The 19,682-nt window shown below is 39.1% G+C and overlaps 1 protein-coding gene across 6 annotated transcripts in view; it reads left to right on the top strand.

The window, feature by feature from the left end:
* The first annotated feature begins 1,069 nt into the window (after window positions 1-1,069).
* The window catches only part of LOC129725917 (uncharacterized), a 62,620-nt gene continuing 44,007 nt past the window's right edge, over window positions 1,070-19,682 (top strand). For 4 of the 6 annotated variants that reach the window (XM_055682355.1, XM_055682354.1, XM_055682353.1 and 1 more), the window contains exons 1-2: window positions 1,070-1,366; window positions 3,031-3,259. In XM_055682355.1, coding sequence (XP_055538330.1) covers window positions 3,226-3,259 — 34 coding nt within the window. In that variant the 5' untranslated portion in view covers window positions 1,070-1,366; window positions 3,031-3,225. The remainder of the gene's footprint in view (window positions 1,367-3,030; window positions 3,260-19,682) is intronic. The other 2 variants (XM_055682351.1, XM_055682352.1) reach the window with 2 other exon arrangements.

Below are 19,682 nucleotides of genomic sequence, written 5' to 3'. Positions count from 1 at the left end.
AAGCGCAAATGATCCTGCTTTGCACTGCCGATTGATTTGCGGTGCAATAAAATGGCTTCGAAGAAATGACATTTTCAAAGTTAGAAAAACAGCGACAGCCGTGATCCGCTTATTAAATCTCAGTAATTTATAAACAGAACACGTAAAAAAGGTTGCGTCTCGTCCGTAGGTAAATAAACAACGGTGAAACGTCATAACTTGCGTTCATCGATCAGCCGGAAACGAGTGCCGTCCTGACCTTGGCAGCACATCGAAGCCTGCTACGCTATGCGATGTAATCGTTGCTTTGTACGTGTGAACCATGTTATAGATGAAAAACGATGTCGAACTGCACGAATGGGCAGCACTGGTGCGTTGGTGAAAGTGCGTTAGTTTGGAAAATATTTTTCCGCCCCATCGTCGTCGTCATCATCATCAGACCAGTTACAACAAAGACTGTTTCGGTGAAAAGACGCTTGGATACGCGCTGTGCGCTGCGCGTTGAGAATTTGTTATACAAACCATTTCATAATTGTTTTCGTCTAACTAAACTATTGTTTAGATATAGTGTTTAAAGTGAGGTATAACCACAGGTAGCATGAATGAAATTTTACGCGCATCTATTTTTTCATGGAGGCGCGTGGTGATCAATCACCCCACGGTTACCATGAATGAACACCGCCCAGAGTAGTCAGCCTATACACCAGAGAGACGCCGAGACACTCACCGTTAAGGCAGCTGTCAACATCAAAACGGGCGATCTGTATAATTTTGCTTTGCCGTTATCCGTTTTGATGTTGACAGTTGCCTTAACGGTGAGTGTCTTGTCATTTCTCTAATGTATAGGTTCGCTAGCCCAGAGGGAGAAGACATTTCAGCGAGGTTCGTCCCACCCGGGCAGCTAGGGACGATTTTCTGCATTCCTAGCGTCGGCTGAATCACACACACTCGCCACTCAGCTTCCGATCGAATGTGAGAACCTGCCAGAGCCAGTAACGGTGAGTGGATGGCAAAGGATTTTTCGTACTGCTGAGCGTCACTCACTGAGGGAAATTTTTGGCGCAGCGAATCTTCAGTTCGGTGGCCAGATTGGCCCGCAGTGATCATTCGATATTGTTGCCTGGCGGACGCACGACCAGAGAACCAGCGCGCGCTATAAAAAAATAGGATGATCGCGGGTTTCCACGGCGGAATAAAAACGTAGAAGAAGTGTTCTGTGATCAAAGCAATCGACGACGACGAGAACGAGAGAAATCTAGTAAAAAATTTCTGCATCTTGCGTTTTGATTCGGAAAAAAATTGACAGGAGGAAAATCAGAACAAGTTTTTCGGTTTTCGTGCGGGCAACATTGCGAGTTATTGAAACCGGATTAGGCTAAGTGCAAACGTGTGTTATCAAGAGTTATCAGTTGGTTGTTTTTTTTTTTTGGTGCAGTGGAAAATGTTTGAGCAAAGGGTGGATAGTGTGTGCGCGTTAGTACGCAGCGCACGTGTACACGCACACTTCGAAGACGATCACGCAAACAGTGACGAAGCACCGAGGAATTCACCAATTTCGCAAACGCTCGTTTTTCCCATCATTCCGTCGTTTGTTTCACTCCTTGTGTTGATGATGTAGAGATGGATTCTGCAAGCGGGATGCTGCGTAGAAACCCGTAAAAACAACGGGGGACAATGGGACCGGTGGTTTTGTGGAAACTTCGACAAGATTGTTATGGGACATTTTCTTGTGTTATTTTATTACCAACGACATTCACAGCCCGGCTGCCCTAGAAATGAGAATTAACCGTTGATTGAGTCTACGGCTGGCTGCGATCCATTCTAGGAAGCTGGCCGTTCGGGTTGTCAGGTTACATCACTTCTTGGCTTCTATTCCAAATCGAGCAACCGAGTGGCAAACGAGTGGTGAAAGGAATTCGTGCTGTTTGAGAGCTAAACTGACAGGGTCCGGAACCAGTGTCTCCCGGCGGCTGGCGTCGGTAGCGGTAGCGGTAGCGACAGGGAAGTCAGTTTGGCGTACATTTTGCCGCCTCTTGACTGGTCTGGTCTGGTTAATGTGCAAAAATTCAATCATATTCTACATGGCGACGACACAGCAGTCGGTGTGGCATTCTGTTGTTTTGCTTTCCAAAAATAAACACGTTATGTATGTGTGTATGTATGTGTGCAGGGGGATATCTTCCACTTCTTTATGCCGTAGAGTTTCACTGTGTTTGATTTATCGGAATGTGAAGCAGCGAATGACTTTGATCTAAAGCGTTCGTCCGGTGTCGGTAAGACTAGTTAGGACAGGTGATCAAAATGTCGAATACCGATTTCATCTTATGACGAGCATCTAATTTGGAAAGCGCACAGATCAGTACATCGAGAGCAGGTTGTTGTGGCCTGATATTAGTTTTTTTTTCTAATGTTGGCCTGGTTGGAAACTTTTGGAGAATTGATTTTCTACTTTTTTTCTGTGAAGTTTATTAGATAAGTTTATTTTCAAAGGAATTTTCCAAAAGTAACTTTTTTATCTAGTAGCATTTTCTATCTTTTGAAAATGTAACTATTTTTATCTTTTGACAATTATTTTTATTTAAATGGGGTTCGAACGAATAAACAATAATGGTAAACCTGTATTCGATTGATCAGATCATTCGGGTAAACCCTCTTCCTGGAAAACCGAAAATTCGGCGCACGGCTGTGTATCCACTACTCGTAATCAGCTTATTCACTTACTTTCACTTTTCACTCACCTGAAAGGAGATAACCTTGAAACTGAAAGTAAAATAACTTACCGATGGCTCTTGTTGGCGGAAATGATATCCCTTGACACAGTAGCAGGCCATGAGATAGTACGAGCCATGCCACACCCCTGCTTTTTTCTTCAAACAAACCAATCAAAACTTGCGACTATTTGGTAGGAGTCATTCACCTAGCGAAGATTCACTTTTGAATGCAGCAACAGCAGCTGAATTCAACTTTGGTGGGAAATTAGAAAGCGAAATTGGTGAATTCATTAACCTCAAACAAACTGCTTCCTTACTGTGAACCACTCCTTTCTTGAAGTTAGGGCAGTAAAAGAAACATTAGCAAGCTAGAAAAGGACCCCCCTCTAGAAGTCACACGCTAACAGTGTCCCATCAGGTGACCAGTGTCTGCGTTTTGCGGGAGATATCTGTCTGGCCTTGCTGCCGGTAAAAACCGTACTCTTTCGGGCCACGTCACACAGAGCCGTCAACCTACTTAATCACCACCGTCAACATGATTCACGTGGATGAAACGGATCCCCTCGGTGGTAAGTACCAGCACTACTCATTTACACACACGTATGCAAAAGGACAAATATTTTAGGTTAAAATCTAGATTTTTGACTTCTCTCCAACTGGTCGTGACGGCGACGGTAATTGAGCTCGGTATGCTTGGCGGCGCTCTTGATGCGAAGCAAATCCTGTTGTGCTTCGTGGTTTTAGGTGCGACTTAAAATTGTAAAGCAGCAGCAGCCATGATTGGGCAGTGAAAAATGGTCGAATAAACAACAAAAATGAAAACAGTTTAAAACTGTGAGTACACCGTTTCGTGCTCATCGCCGTGGAATTTATATTTGAGGCCACAGAAAAAAAACAGCAACTGAAACGGAGGCAAATATTATTGGAAAGTTAAGAGCACATCCGAACAGAGTTCGAGATGTCAGAGTTCTGGCAGAAGATATACGTCATAACGATGTGTAGAAATTCCAGCACAACTTTTTGCGCAGCTGGCCATGTCTGTTTGCGTAGATAGACACGTGGGTAATTGAGTTGGTCGATTTGTATTGAGCTGGCCTACTTATCGCACTAGTAGAACACGTTCGAAGAAAACCGCAGAAACGCAGACTTTAGCTGTCAGTGTTCGTTTCGAGTTGAAGTGAAATTATTCGGTAGTACATGCTAACTGGAGTGTGCCTATGTGTTGACAAGATGATCATATCAAGAATTAACTTGGTGTCAAGGCAAGTTATAGCCTGCTGGACAACTTTATACATTCGTACTAGAGTTACTTTTATAAGAACAGTGATGAGGTACTTCCGAAAGCTTCGAGTCGATTAGTCAACATCCTTTTTTCTAGAAATCATATAAATATATATTTATATGAAAGCTGATCCAGTAAGCAGAATTTTTGCAAATTTAAAATTCAATGCAAATTTAAAATAGCATATTATTCCAGCTCGGCTAACAAGAAAACGGTTAACCAGAGGATGCTTTCAATCTATATTCTATCACACCTGCTGAGGTCATTAATTATTTAGTCGTTAACTGAAGAGGCTTCAAGGTGATCGGCAGGGGCGTAGCGTGACTAGGTGACTTCCGGGGTGAAAATTTGGTTGTCACCCCCAGACCCTTGAATGTCCACCCTCTAGTAAAATTATCTTGCAACCAATAGGAGAGAATGAATATAGTTTTCGTGGATGTTGTCTCTTAAGAACACGCAAAATAATTGATAATTATTTTCGAGGATCGTTCGCCAAAAATATTCTCGTGGTTGTCACTCCACGCTACACTATAGTCACTGTATATTTTACAAACATACACAATTTCAACATTCGCATGATGTTCCTAGGCATTGGCAATGCTATGTTGAATATGTAGTTGCGAGCTGCGGCATTGAAAAGTGTTAACGTAACAGAAGGGTATGTAGGGCACATTCGCTATATGCCGTACTACACACGGAAAGAAAAGTGCTGCTATCATTAAACCTGCTTTAAAGCCTTTCTAATAACTAGAGGGTAATCAGATAGAACCCAGTTATAGTAGTAAAAATATGACTTACTTACTTTACTTCTGCGGCGACAGATCGATTATCAAGCCACCGCAAAATCCAGAATTCGTCACCATGTTACTCGATTTTGGGCTATTATCCTTCAGTCGCATCCAGCTCCTAATAAGTGGGCATCCCGTAGGGTCTATTCTCATCTATCGAGATTCCTGTTAAATTTAGTTTTCACTTATCGTTTCTAGGCATTCTGGCTACATGCCCAGCCCACTGAAACCGGCAGTGTTTTATCCGCATGTCGTTCGACGATTCGTATGCCTGGTAGACTGGTTAATGCGTCCGCGCCAAACAGCATTTACCAGGATTTACCGCAAAATTCAACACTCAGAAACGCTCGCCGATCAGCCTCTTTCAGTGTCCACGCATAATGGCCATAGAGAGCCACCGGGAAAATCAGTGTTTTATAGAATGCTAGTTTTTACGGGTTAGCAAGCTGCCGTAGCAAGCATGTGATCTTTGGTGAGGTTCTTCTTACCTGTGGACGTGGTTGCCGCAGCTATACTTACCACTTCTCGCGCTATGGTGCTGATCGTACTGTGAATATCCCAAGCAACCAGAAGTTCGAATTTCACTTAACAAACGAACTTAGAAGTTCACATAAGGCTCGGATTTGGTTCCGCGGAACTTTCTTGCTGAACAACAAGACACATTACTCACAAACCGAACTTCATTCTAAATAAAGTACCGTCTACACCTGAAAGCAACTTAAAAGTTAATGAGAAGCTGCTTGTTCCGTTTTATTGGAACCTTAAAGTTCACATAAAGTTCACACGTGAACTTCAAAACCCCCGGAAATTAAAGTTCGGTTAACATTTTATCCGTACTTCTAATCAGCACGAAAGTTCATAAGAAGCTGCTTACTACCCTTCATTGGAATCTTAAAGTTTACATAAAGTTCACGCGTGATTTTTATTTTTAGTATTTTGAAGTTTTCTTTTCAAGCTAAATAGCGCTCTGTTCAGCGACCTAAACGAACTTAATGTGAACTTTCTAGTTCGGTTTAGAAGCTGCTTTGCATGCTACTCGAAGTTTATTCAACAAATGCGAACTTGAAAGTACGGTTAGTTACTTAAAAATTAAGCTGAATAGAATTCTATTCATGATCGTTAGATTGGCTGATTAGTCTATGAATTCTACTTTTATCCGAACTTTTGGTTACTTGGGATGTCTCCACTGTTCATTTAGGTCCCAACAAACTTACTCTTCGATCCGCTCATCAACTTTCTGCGAGAACTCTACAGCCACTCCTCCAGTTGATAACCGCTGGATGTTCGATCGTATCTTCCTCGTTGTTCTCTCGTATTGAAAGATGAACAACCGGGCACGGATCTTACACACCACGAGATAGTGATCCGAGTCAACGTTTCTCTGCTCCTCTGAACGACCTTACGTATGTAACGTCCGAAAAGTGCCAACCATCGATCAGAATACGATCGATCTTAGAGGAAGCCTACCAATAGCAATGCCTTTGGCTGTAGCGCAATTGATAAGGCTCAGGCCATTATCGTTCGTAGTAGAGAGGAAGCTTGCTCTCTCTACCAATTACGGGGCGGATAAAGTCTTCCTTTCCGACCTGCGCATTTGCATTTCCGATGACGATCTTGCTGTAGTGTCCTGGCCAACCACGAAGACGACGGCCTCTTCCTGCAGAAGATAGTTTTGGCTGCTCTCTCGTCAGACATTTTGGCTACATGTCCAGTCCACAGAACTAAATCAGCATGTTTGTATACCTGGTAACTATTCAGAGCTGCGCAGAAAATCTGCGTCTGCGTCTCGCAGATTCTTCACGCTGTCTCTGGTAGAAGAAACTTATCCGAAAAAAATTAGTATCGCTCTTATACTCATCATTCGAAAGCTCAAGGTGTCCCTTTCAGTATGCTACTGAAATTGAAATGTTCTATCGGCGGGTCCAGAACAATTTTTTTTTTCAGACATTTTTTGTAATTGAAAAGCTGGTGGAATGGGAACTATGTATACTTATTAAGGGATTTAGGTGCTGGGGGGCCCGATCAGAAGTTGAAACCTTCAAGTTTTGTTTTTTCATATAATGAAACAATATTTGGCATGATCTTAGATTTTTCGAAAAGGGTAAAGTGGGGTAAAAAAGACTCGAAAATTTTGAGTCCAAAAACTGCTGACAAGACAAAAAAAGCTATAACTTTTTGTTCGCTTAATCGATTTCTCTGAAAATTGTTATGGTAATTCTATCCTATAAAATATACAATGTTGGTTTTTGAAAGTTGCTATCGAGGTTACACAATTAAATATTTACATTTTTCTTCAAAAACATGGTGATTTTTGGATTTTTTTTCTTTTGTCATCAGAACTAGGTTTTAAATTTAAACAATGCGTTTTATAAATCAATCAAGAGCTTTTATTGGACGTATTCAAAAAGTGCACCGTTTTAAGAAAACGATTTTTTCATAACAAGGTTCAGGCCATCATTTGAACCTGTTGCACAAGGAGCGCAACTATATTTTGTACCTACATTTAAAATGCTGGCTATAGCAGGCTATAACTCTATAACACTCCAGCTAGTTTTGAGGTACGATGCTTGACTTACAAGCCAGTCCTCGTATGTTCCAATTTCGGTTGGGAAATTTACGGGTTCGGGTTTGATCGAAAAAAAAAAAAATTTCGGGTTCGGGTTTCAGCCAAAAAAAAATCGGGTACGGGTCGGGTACGGGTTTGAAAAAAGCCAAACCCGACCATCACTTGTAGCCAGTACTTCAAACATTCCTAATGGTACAATAAACATACCGAATTTCAGAAAAATCGATGCATTTTACTCAAAGTTACAGTAACATTACGATTTTAGCAGCACCTGGACTTTAGAGTATGAAATACCATTCCACCAGCACCGGATTTAAGGGGGGCAAATGCACCGGCCCTTTCGACACAAGGGGCCTCCCTAGTGCTAGGCCAGACGTGAATACAGGTTGAAGACCTTTTTTTTGTTTTGCTCGTCACCTTCCAGCGAAGCGTTAAATCATTTCAACTATTTTTTTTAAAGAAAGAGGCCCCACGAAAATTTCTATCCCGGGCCCTCAACTCATTTCCCAAAAAAACTTATATGTACAAATTATTTCATGGATGAACAAACCCTGGAAATTTAAGCTCGATTGGGGGACATCGATACAAAACGGAGTTGCGCTCTTGGCACAATGGGTTCGTTACTAAAACGGCGTATTTTTTGATAACATCAAATGAAAGCTCTTGAGTTGCTCTATAAAACGTTTAGCTTATATACAGGGTCCAGTTTTGTTGACGAGCAAAAAAGAGCTGTAATAATCACCATTTTTTGAAGAAAAATGCAAATATCCTATAACGAAATCATGACAGCAACTCTTAACAACCAGCATTTCATACTTTTTATAGGATAGAATTACCATGTCGATTTTTTAAGAGATCAGTCAAATCAATCATCAATCAAAATCAATGTAATCAAAGTCACAACATTTTATTTGTTTTCAGTTGATTTTCGACTCTAAATTTTCGAGGGTCTTTTTTACCCCACTTAACTATTTTCAAAAAATCTGATATTATGTAAAGCTTTGTTTTGTTATATAAATTAAAACAACCCTAAATATTTCAGTATGATCAGAGAACCCTGATAACTTTTTATATTTCTGAAACATATTATTTATTTCCATTTCACTAGCTTTTCAATTACAAATATATGATCGAAAACAAATTGTTTTAGACCCCCCGATAGAACATTTCAATTTTAGTAGGATATTAAGCTTTCGAATGACGAGTATTAGAGCGATACTATTTTTTTTTTTTTTTTTTTTGATAAGTTCTTCAACCAGAGACACCGTGTCTTGTGTACCTCTCCAATATTTGGAAGGTGTAAGAGATGAAGGAGAGAGAGATTTTCTATTTGTGAGTCAGTGATCGGTTGCTACTCGTTTTTTTGCGAGCAAAGCACACGCCGTTGGGAGACTGCACATCAATTTCGAAAGAGACGAGTGAAGGGCTATTCCCACTGCTTCCGTTCCGGGGCCAGGCCTGATCCGGGCCGTGTCCGTGTCCCGTCCGGGACTTTAATGCATTCACACTGCGCCGTGTACGAACCGTGCCTGCGCTGCGCTCTGGCTGAGAAAACACAACACTTTTCCCGAACTATAATTCAACGTTTGACTGTGACGGCAATATGCATGAATGCAAATGCAAAGCAAAACCGAAAATATGTTACTACTACATACACGCATCTACCCGAATGCCTTCCGTGCACTCTCCCGGCAACACAAAGTATCGTCGGCAACGATAGTTTTTTTCTCGCACGGCGGCAGCACGACGGCAACTCAGCGCTGCTCCGGTCTGGGCACGTCGCGTCGGTGTGAATGCGTTCGTAAGAACGCATGCAATCAATCTCAAACGAGCCCGGATGACACACGGATCAGCCACGGCCCGGTCCCAGCCCGGTCCCGGATCGGAAGCAGTGGGAATAGCCCCTAAGAGCAATTCAGATCGCACTGTACATTCGTTTCCAAAGAGACGAGTAAGTACCTACAGTTCGCATGTCACAGCACACTTTATCCGTCTCGTGCCGGAGATATCTCTAACACTTATGTGCAATGAAAGCGTTCGAAACTTGCTATGAAGGTTGCATTAAAATCTGTGCACGAGCCATCAAGAAGACGCAAACGGGCAAAATCTCTCACAATCGCATCATAGATATTCAGTTACCTTGCACCTACCCGATCAGAAAGACAAAACAAAAATGAAACAGATGCTGTTAGTTTATTATTCGAAAAACCTATCAGGCTGTGATTTCAATTTGATCCCGTTAGGTGTTAAAATAACAGAAATTATAACAAAAATTATTCTACTAGTATCAAACCCATATCAAACATTGTTTGTAACGTATCAGCTTTCTAACAAAATATGATAGCATGTAGAACAGGTTGATAACAACCATTGTTACTAATAACTTGCTTCAATAGAGACGACATATTTGTAGATTTGGTTCAGAACATCTTCGTTTCAGGGTTTGTTATGGTATCTCGTTCAGATTAATTAATTATGTCAAAAGCACATGGAAAAAACCAAAATTCGTATCAAAATATGTTATTTGTATCTCGAGTAGATGGATTTTAGAAATTTTTTAGCTATACTCTTCTGATCGGATAGGTACGCCATATTTATTAACAGAATTTTTTTGAACGTAAACGTTTTGTTTTCGTTTGCTTTTGTCTACAATGTTTTCCATCAATTTGATTGATAGCTTTATAAAAATACAAGGATCATTTTCAACAGATCAATATCCGAGGGAAGCTTTCCCAGTGTAATGGAAATCAGCAGCAATTGTTCCCGTTCATAAAGCAGATAGTATTCATGACCAAGCATGGAAATTTTCACTCACTAGCAATATTTCATGCAAATGTGTTCTTTGATTCATCAGGTATCGTTCAATTGTTTCCACTCGCGTACAAGTTTTCCATAGAAACGCTGCTGATTGTTTTTCGCTTCTAAAAGTTCCAAATACCATAGAAGGTGACTTAATGATTCAAACACGATAGTATTTATTGTATCCAAGTTCACTTGCATTCAACGGTATCGCGTCAAGCTTTGAGATATTATCGCCAGTGATACAAAATTATGAATCCAAATGAACGTTAGATTGCGTTCAACTGTTTGCTTACCGGAGTAACTAGGTATCATCAATGCTTACGGAAATGGTAGTATGGTGCATTAGCATGTGATATTTGAAATCACTAAGAATCATCGCGGTGTATCACGGTGAAAGCACGATGTGGAGTAGCCGAATTACGCCTGCAAGCAACCAACAATTGAACAGTGCGTCTTGAACTGTCCTACAGATCAGACGTTTTTTCGGTTGCTTGTGGACTGGTCTTTGACTGCCTATAGCTTCAAAGTTTGTGTTTTGTCAGTGTGTCTTTTAAAGATTACCTGAAAGTTATTTCCCATCAGTCTTTCTCAAGACTACCTACTTTTGAATTTAACATTTGTTTTAACTTTTTTCGTATAACCTGAAATGGCTGGACGAAAAAAGAAACCTCGCATCGCTGCGGGGAGGAAAAGAGAGGCATCTCTTTCTGACACATCGAGTGTCTGTAGTGACAATCCTTTTGATATTTTGCCTGAGCAAGAAGCTGGTGAAATGGAAGTTATTAATAATGAAACTATACAAAATATAAAATCTTTAAAAAAGGAGAAAGTTCCACCTATCGTGGTAACTATTTCTTCTGAATTTAATATATTCAAAAAGGAACTTTCAACGTTTGTTTCTGACGTTAAAGTTACCTATCAAATTGGCCGTAGAGGTGAATGCCGCTTATTAGCCGACTCAGTTAAGGGTCGTGATCGTCTTGTTCAGTATTTAACTGACAAGATGTACAAATTTTTTACATATGACACCAAGAACGCCAAGCCGTTCAAGGTTGTGTTGAAAGGTCTCACCAACGATCAAACCGTTGATGAGATCAAACTTACTTTAACAGAATTACTTGGCATAGCCCCTACCCAAGTAATTCTAATGAAACAAAAATCACGAGGCGAAAACAGTCAGAGAACTGGAATTTCCCTTGTTAATTATTTAATTCATTTTAATCGCAATGAGGTTAACAACTTAAAACTTTTTGAAAAAGCACATGCTTTGTATAATGTGCGTGTAAAGTGGGAAATTTATAGGAAGTATGGCGGAGGTGAAAAGCATATCACCCAATGCCGTACTTGCCAACGTTATAGCCATGGTTCCAAATTCTGTAACATGGACCAAAAATGTCTTAATTGTGGAGACTCTTCTCACAAAAAGGACACATGTCCTGTGAAAGAGAGTAAAAATTTTTGTAACGAACTGTAACGGCGACCATATGTCAAATTTTTATCAATGCCCAGTCCGTTTAGCAATTGTTAAGGCAAGGCAAGGTAAACAAAATTCAATTTCTCAATTAAAACCAACATCAAAACAAAATTCTCCAAGCGTACCAGTGACGCATAGTTTACCTACTCCTTTGCATACCCGTTTAACTTATGCACAGGTTACAGGTAGTTCGAACATCATACCGCCTAGTGTTGGTAGTTCGAAAATGACCATTAATATGGGTAAGCAAAACACGCTAGAAAATAATTGTACACCTATTACTCCAGCTAATTTTGCTACCGAAAATATTTTTTCTAATGTCGACTGCCTGGGGCCTATTACGGCAGGTAAACTTTCTTTTTTGCAACAGGCAATGTTCGATCTTATGAACGCCATGTTGCAGGCAAAATCAATGTTTGAAGCCATTCAAATAGGCACAAATTTTACAATTAAAATTGTTTCTAATTTAAAATTTAGCAATGATTTTAAATAAAGCAATTAAAATATTAAATTGGAATGCTCGCTCATTGAAGGCCAATGAGAATGAGCTTTTTAATTTTTTAACAGTAAATAATGTGCATATTGCAATTATTACTGAAACATTTTTGAAACCTAACATAAAATTAAAATATGATCCCAATTACGTGGTTCATAGATATGATAGGATTCAGGGTTCCGGCGGTGGAGTTGCAATTGTTATTCATCGCCGAATCAAACATCGTGCTCTTCCCCATCTTGAGACGAAAGTTATTGAAACTTTGGGAATTGAAGTTCAAACTGAACTTGGGATTTTATTTATTGCCGCAGCATATTTATTATTTCAATGCACACGCGAGCTCAAAAATTATTTTAAAGGTGATTTACAAAAACTCACCAGAAATCGTTCGAAATTTTTAATAATCGGCGATTTTAACGCTAAACATCGTTCATGGAATAATTCTCAAAGTAATTCCAATGGCAAAATTTTATTCAACGATTGTTCTTCAGGATACTATTCTATTTTGTCTCCGAATAGTCCTACATGCTTTTCTTCTGTAAGAAACCCTTCAACAATTGATTTGGTGCTTACAGATCAAAGTCATGTATGTAGTGATTTGATCACACATGCTGACTTTGATTCTGATCATCTTCCAATAACTTTTTCTTTATCACATGAATCAGTTTTAAACCCTATGAGCCCTGTTTTTAATTATAACAAGGCTAATTGGGAAAGATACAAAACTCATATTGAGAGAAATTTCAATAATGAGCTTGATTTGCAAAACGAAGTGAATATTGATTCCGCTTTGGACGCATTAAAATGTGCAATTGTTGATGCCAGGAATTATTCTGTTCCAAAGGCTCAAGTGAAATTTGATTCACCAATAATTGATGAAAATCTTCAACTTCTAATTCGTTTGAAAAATGTCCGCAGACGTCAATATCAACGTTCTCGTGACCCTGTTTTTAAAACTATTTATAAAAATTTCCAGAAAGAGATTAAACATAGATTTACTATTCTGAGAAATCAAAATTTTGAGACTATAGTTGAAAAATTGAAACCATATTCAAAACCATTTTGGAAGCTGTCGAAGATTCTTAAGAAACCTTCAAAGCCTATTCCAGTTTTAAAAGATGGTGAACGTTTTCTTGTATCCAATGAACAAAAGGCCCAAAGACTTGCTCAGCAGTTTGAGAGTGTTCATAACTCAAATTTGAATTTTGTGAGTCCAATTGAAAATGAAGTCACACGTCAATTTGATTTAATTTCTTCCCAGAATTTTTTACCTGCAGAAATAATTGAAACTAACTTGAACGAGATTAAATCAATTATTAAAAAATTCAAAAATATAAAAGCACCTGGTGACGATGGAATCTTTAATATACTAATCAAACATCTCCCTGAGAGCACAATGGAATTTTTAGTGAAAATTTTCAATTGCTGCTTCAAAATTGCATATTTTCCCAAATTATGGAAAAATGCAAAAATTACTCCCATTTTAAAACCGGATAAGAACCCAGCTGAAGTTTCAAGTTATCGACCAATCAGTTTGCTTTCTTCAATAAGTAAACTGTTTGAGAGAATTATTCTTAACAGAATGATGTCACACATCAACGAAAATTCAATTTTTGCAAATGAACAGTTTGGATTTCGCCATGGGCATTCCACAACTCATCAATTGCTCAGAGTTACTAATATGATACGAGCTAACAAATCTGAAGGTTATTCCACTGGAGCTGCTCTTTTAGACATAGAAAAAGCATTCGACAGTGTTTGGCATAAAGGTTTGATTGCGAAATTGCAAACTTTTAATTTTCCAATTTTCCTAATCAAAATTTTAAAAAATTATCTTACTGATCGAACTCTGCAGGTTGTCTATCAGAATTCAAAATCTGATAGATTTCCTGTCAGAGCAGGTGTACCTCAAGGTTCAGTCTTGGGTCCAGCCCTGTACAACATATTCACTTCAGATCTTCCTGATTTGCCTCCAGGATGCACAAAGTCATTGTTCTGCGATGACACAAGCATTTCCGTAAAAGGAAAAAGTCTTCGTGTCATATGCAGTCGATTGCAGAAAAGTTTAGATATTTTTTCTTCCTACTTGCAAAAGTGGAAAATCTCTCCCAATGCTTCTAAAACTCAAATTATAATTTTTCCGCATAAGCCTAGGGCTTCTTTCCTCAAGCCAAACAATAATCACGTTGTCAAGATGAATGGGGTTATTTTAAGTTGGTCCGACAAGGTTAAGTACTTGGGACTAATTTATGATAAAAAACTTATTTTCAAAGAGCACATTGAGAGTATACAAGCCAAGTGCATCAAATATACGAGATGTTTATATCCTCTCATTAACAGGAATTCTAAACTTTGTTTAAAGAACAAACTTTTGATTTACAAACAAATTTTTAGACCAGCAATGCTTTATGCTGTACCGATCTGGTCAAGTTGCTGTTCAACAAGGAAGAAAACGCTCCAAAGGATTCAGAATAAAATTCTGAAAATGATTTTGAAGCGTCCTTCTTGGTTTGGTACACTCGAATTACATAGACTTACTGGTGTTGAACCATTAGAAGCTATGTCAAATAAAATTATTAACAATTTTCGACAAAAATCGGTGCAATCCTCAATTGCTACGATAAGCTCTCTTTATAGCCAATAAGTTAGCAATTAAGTTAGTTGTAAGTTTACTTCCCCTTTTCTGACAAGTAGGTTTAAATCCCTACGAATGATAAGTCCTAATTGCGAAAGCAAACAAATCCTAACAATTAAAATTACAAATTTCTAACAGTGTTGAGAAGTCACCATTTGTGATTGGACACACATACTCATTATTTACTAATATTTATCATAAATACTTAGGCTACTAACAAATCCCCCCTTTAAAAAAAAATAAAAAAAAACCAACAATTGAAAGAATCGCTGCGATCGCTCGATTGCAATCGTTTACGATTCTTTCGTGAAACACTCGCTATATGTTGCTCGCTTCACCTAAAGCAGGCAATACTGAAACAAAATCATCAAAGAAAGCTACCATATATTTCTTTGCTATAAGTTGTCTCTTGCATGCGTGAGAATGTGTAACTTTTAATAGCGATGGTTTGCTGGGATTGGAATCTTATGAATAGCAAGTTCAATAATGATACCCAAATGATTGTTATGCGATACGATTTTTTCCATCCTTGTTCATGACGTAAAATATTATCGGGCTATTCCCATACTGAGCAGCTTACCGAAAGTGTTCGAAAGTCTGGTTCACGATTCACTCTACCCAAAAGTGTACCACATTTTATCCCAATGGCAGCATGGCTTTGTCAAAAAAAAAAAAAAAAAAAAAAAACGTTTGATGACTACTAACCAACCCACGCCGGATTTCCGGTTTTCAGCACAACAATTAGATCAGAAATGCCTAGCCACTGCCCTGCTCACATTCTCATGTATATAATAGCGGTCTCGATCAACAAAATTATTTGAGAAAATTCGTTATCGATATTTTTATGGCACATTGAAACTGTAGCTACTGTGTTGAATAGTGGATCAGACGTCTTCGGCTGTCATAACTCGGTAAGCGAAACGGGTTTCGCTAAAGTAATCTTCTGGATGCCTTATCCACTAATGAGGAAACATTCCGTTCAAACGATAGTTGGTTATTCAAGATAACGACGAGATCCTTCACATGGTCGACACGTCGGATTTCGGTACCACAGAGCTTGTAGTCAAAGATGACAGAGTGACGAATACGAGCAAAAACAGTATTGACAAGCATGCAGTTTAAGTCACACCAATTCATGAAGGAGTCGAGCTCTCACTGGTGGCAGATGGCATCCAGCATAGAACAAGTTTCCATGAAAATCATCAAATCGCCAGCGACGAATAAACGAGGGACTTTCAGTACGTAACATCATTGAAGTACAACAGAAAGATTAACGGTCCCAAGTGGCTTCCTTGGGTAATTCCAGATGAAGCCAAAAAGCATTTGCTTAAAAATCATCGATTGTCACAAAAGTAATACACTGCCGCTAATGCTGAATCTTTCGAGTTTTTCAATCGTAATAGTGATTGATTTCGTCAAGCGTCGTAGACCAATCGGTATAGATGACGTCCGTTAGAGTGCGATCCACCACACTTTCCGCAACATACGATGTGACGTGACATTTGTAGTACTTGATCTAGCTGAGACGAATCCGTGTTAATTATCGCTCATGTATTGTTTGCAATGTGACAGCAAAGGAGTCGTAATAACCTGAGAGAGAGGCGCCAGCTCAATGCAGTTCAATTTTGTTTTGGTCTATTTCGTTTTCGTTTTTGTGCAAGAAAAATATCTCACAATCGTTTGAATCAAGTCAGCGTGCGCATCTGTCTCTCGTTTTGATGATGATATTTTTCAAAAATATGTTCAAACTTGAGATGATTGTCATATTAGTTGAATATTATAATATATTTTTGATGTAGCGAAAGTAGATTCATGGAATCAGTTTCCGTCCGTGCAGTTATGAATTAGTAGTTCTGATAATCTTCTGTGAATCAAGGTTAGGTTGCAATGGGATTTGTCTACATTTTTTTTCATCGACACTCGATTGATTCATTATTTTAACGCGGTGGTTAGAATTCAGTGACGTGAGAGGCTGTTGGAAACGGACAGATGCAATGAAGGTTTGCAACGCATGTTAACCAGCTCAAAATAATAACCAATCCAGTCGATGTGTCGCTTTCGCTCAATGCTCTTCAGGCAAACAAATGTTACTAATTCAAAAGAATTTCAATTTTACAGTGTCAGGCACCAGCAATGTGTTATTGTTTTTGGGTGGTTGATACAAGTGCTTTTAAGCAGTGCGTACAAGGTAAAAATAAAAGTTTAGGCAGATTGTTTCTGATATCATTTGTGCCACATTGCCTAGTGAGATCCCGCCAATATGAGTTTTACACCTATACTGTAGTTGTCATTATTATTATTGTTCTTACTTTGGGCTTATTCCAATTTCTACATCATGTTAGGAGATGGTTATATATTATTTAAGTAAAAAAAAACTCCAACATATTTTACAATATATGTGAAGAGATATTAACTTCACCGTCAATTTCAAATAATAAATAAGAATACAGTAAATATTGATTACATAGTGGAAGTTCATATTTACTTGTAAATTAAAAATAAACTATACAGTATTTCAATTCTAAATTTATGGTTGAGCGACGTTGGTTAAAATATTGATATGCAGGCTTTTGATAAAGTGAGAGCTTTCGTAAAAACGCTTAAATCACCAAAGCATAAAAAAATAAGCAAATTTACAACTAAATTAGACTAGAAATGAGCCAAGGCGGAAGATAGAACAGAAATAATTTATCTTTCAGAAATATTTATTTCAAAAATTATCTTGAAAAAATAAATGCCGGATTAATTTACATCGACTACGATACTCTCCATATTTCATTTCATTAGGCCTACCGGTTCCCAATGACATTTCTTGTCTGGTTCACGATGACATTCGTGAGCATAAAAACATAAAGCATAAAAGCTGGCGCCTCTCTCTCAGGTAATAACAAGCTCAAACAATTTGGAAATGGTACAAAACGATGATATTCCTCGGTAATTGTTCAAATTCTCCCGATCTCCTTTTTGTGGGAAACATGCATGCAGTTTTCCATGTCGACGGAAATATCCCGCATGAAAGGAACCCAAACCTGGAGTAAGTCCTTGCTAGGAACCGTTATGGCCTCGCAAATGTCTAAACTAGACAGTAAAAAATTCGGAATATTACAAATCACGTACATACATTATTTTCATATTTGAATTTCAGTTGCTTCTGACGAAACCACGATTTTGTTCGAAAATTATGTGCAATATCATTTCAGTTTGCGTGGAATATTATGGAATTTTCTATCATAAGCGATGGAGGAAAGTCTTTATATGCGATTCGACATGAGTTATGGCCCTTTTTTCTAACTTTGTAGTTGTTATAGCTGTCAACTAAAGAATATAATGAGAAAGGACAATACTATGTTGCTGCCTTGAGGAATCTTTGAATAATTAATTTGAATAATAATGATGAAAACTGCTTTCAAGTCCATGAAAACATTAAATTATTGAAAACTTACAACTAAATATTACGCAGTACAGGAATGACAGAACTTTTTGTTGAATCTCGCCAAAGGTCCACAACAGATGCAGTCATTCATTCGTTTATCCGAGATCCGCCTGAATGGGCCAACTTTCGCGCATGAAAACATCAACAAAAACGACAGATTTCCTCCCCCTCGCCGTCGTTAAACGTGTTGAACAAACGGAAACAAAGGGTGCCGTGTGTGTGGGAGGGTGTCATTTTTTTTTACTTATAAACAAATTGTCTATCGATTTTCTTCTTGCAAGCAGCATCCTCCTGCTGTTTGGCTCGCATTCAGCTTGAAATTCTCCCCACTCGGTTGTTATTTTTAGCGACCACTAGCGCGGCTTCTTCCTTCTGCAATTCAGCAGCGGTGGCAGTGTCGATTTCCTCGCCTACTCTTCTAGAGCATTTTACTTTTTCTTCCCAGTGGTTCATCGATTTGTTTCTTCTTAGTAGCCATTAAGTTCGATGAAATGGGGGGAAGGGTAACAAATCAGCAGTAGGATAGCGGAGATCGTGGGGAAACAAATTTAGTATTCTTAGATTTGTTTTCCACCGACTAACTGCGGTGGTTGCTTTCGGTTGTCTCTCTAATGGATGAGGTGTGGAAGGGCTTACTACCTCCAAATAAATGCTGTCGAATAGTTGAGCCGTCGGGAACCAGACCAACAGTTCGGTGCTAACCTTCGTTCGTCTGTGTTTTAGTCGAAACTAAGGCCAATAGTTGACCTTGCATTTCGTTTTCACCGAAAACTAACACTTATTCACCCGTTGTCTCCCGTCGCCGATTGCTTGGATCACAGCGTATTTCGCGGGGCGTTCCTGAAAAAAAAAAACACAACCGTTTCGCAATGGGGTGGAACGATTGATTGCAATTTTCTTCGTGGTCACGCTAGTAAAAATAATTAACGAAGCTGCATTTACATTAGCCGACCTGGACTGGGCGGTTGCTTTGCAGCGTTCAGTTAATCAGCGTCCGTCTGTTGAGAGCTGACTGCTTAAGTAAACGTAGTTTCTCACAGTTGGCAAAAAAATAAATTTAAGAAGCAGAAGAAAATCGGACGTATTTTTAGCACCAACATTCCACTCCTGTTCGCCATGTCCGGGCATCCCATGATTCGCACTCGGAATGACAGCTATTTGGCGCTGTTTATCAGGTGAAAAATGTATGTTCGTATCATTCTACAGCTGCCTGCTCGGACCGGAGAAACGGATATTGGATGTCGTTAAAAAATGTATTTTTCTCTTCTTCCTGCTCTCTGCCTCTTTCCATTCGTCTTGAGACATTATGTATATTTTATGCGCGCGATCGGGCAGGCCGAAAAGGCCACACCGGATGATGTTCGTGTTCGACCGTCGCCGCGGTTGCTGGAAAAATCGATCCCCGTCAGCGGGGCGCTTGCAATGCCGGCTTCATTGACAGTCATTCGTCAATTTGGCACCAAAGGCACTCGCGAAATTTGTAATAATTTGTGACTTGTTTACTGAGTTTTTCGGT

Source organism: Wyeomyia smithii, chromosome 2 (genome assembly GCF_029784165.1).
Source record: "Wyeomyia smithii strain HCP4-BCI-WySm-NY-G18 chromosome 2, ASM2978416v1, whole genome shotgun sequence".
Taxonomy (NCBI): Eukaryota; Metazoa; Arthropoda; class Insecta; order Diptera; family Culicidae; genus Wyeomyia; species Wyeomyia smithii.
This window is presented reverse-complemented; position numbering and strand designations above follow the sequence as displayed.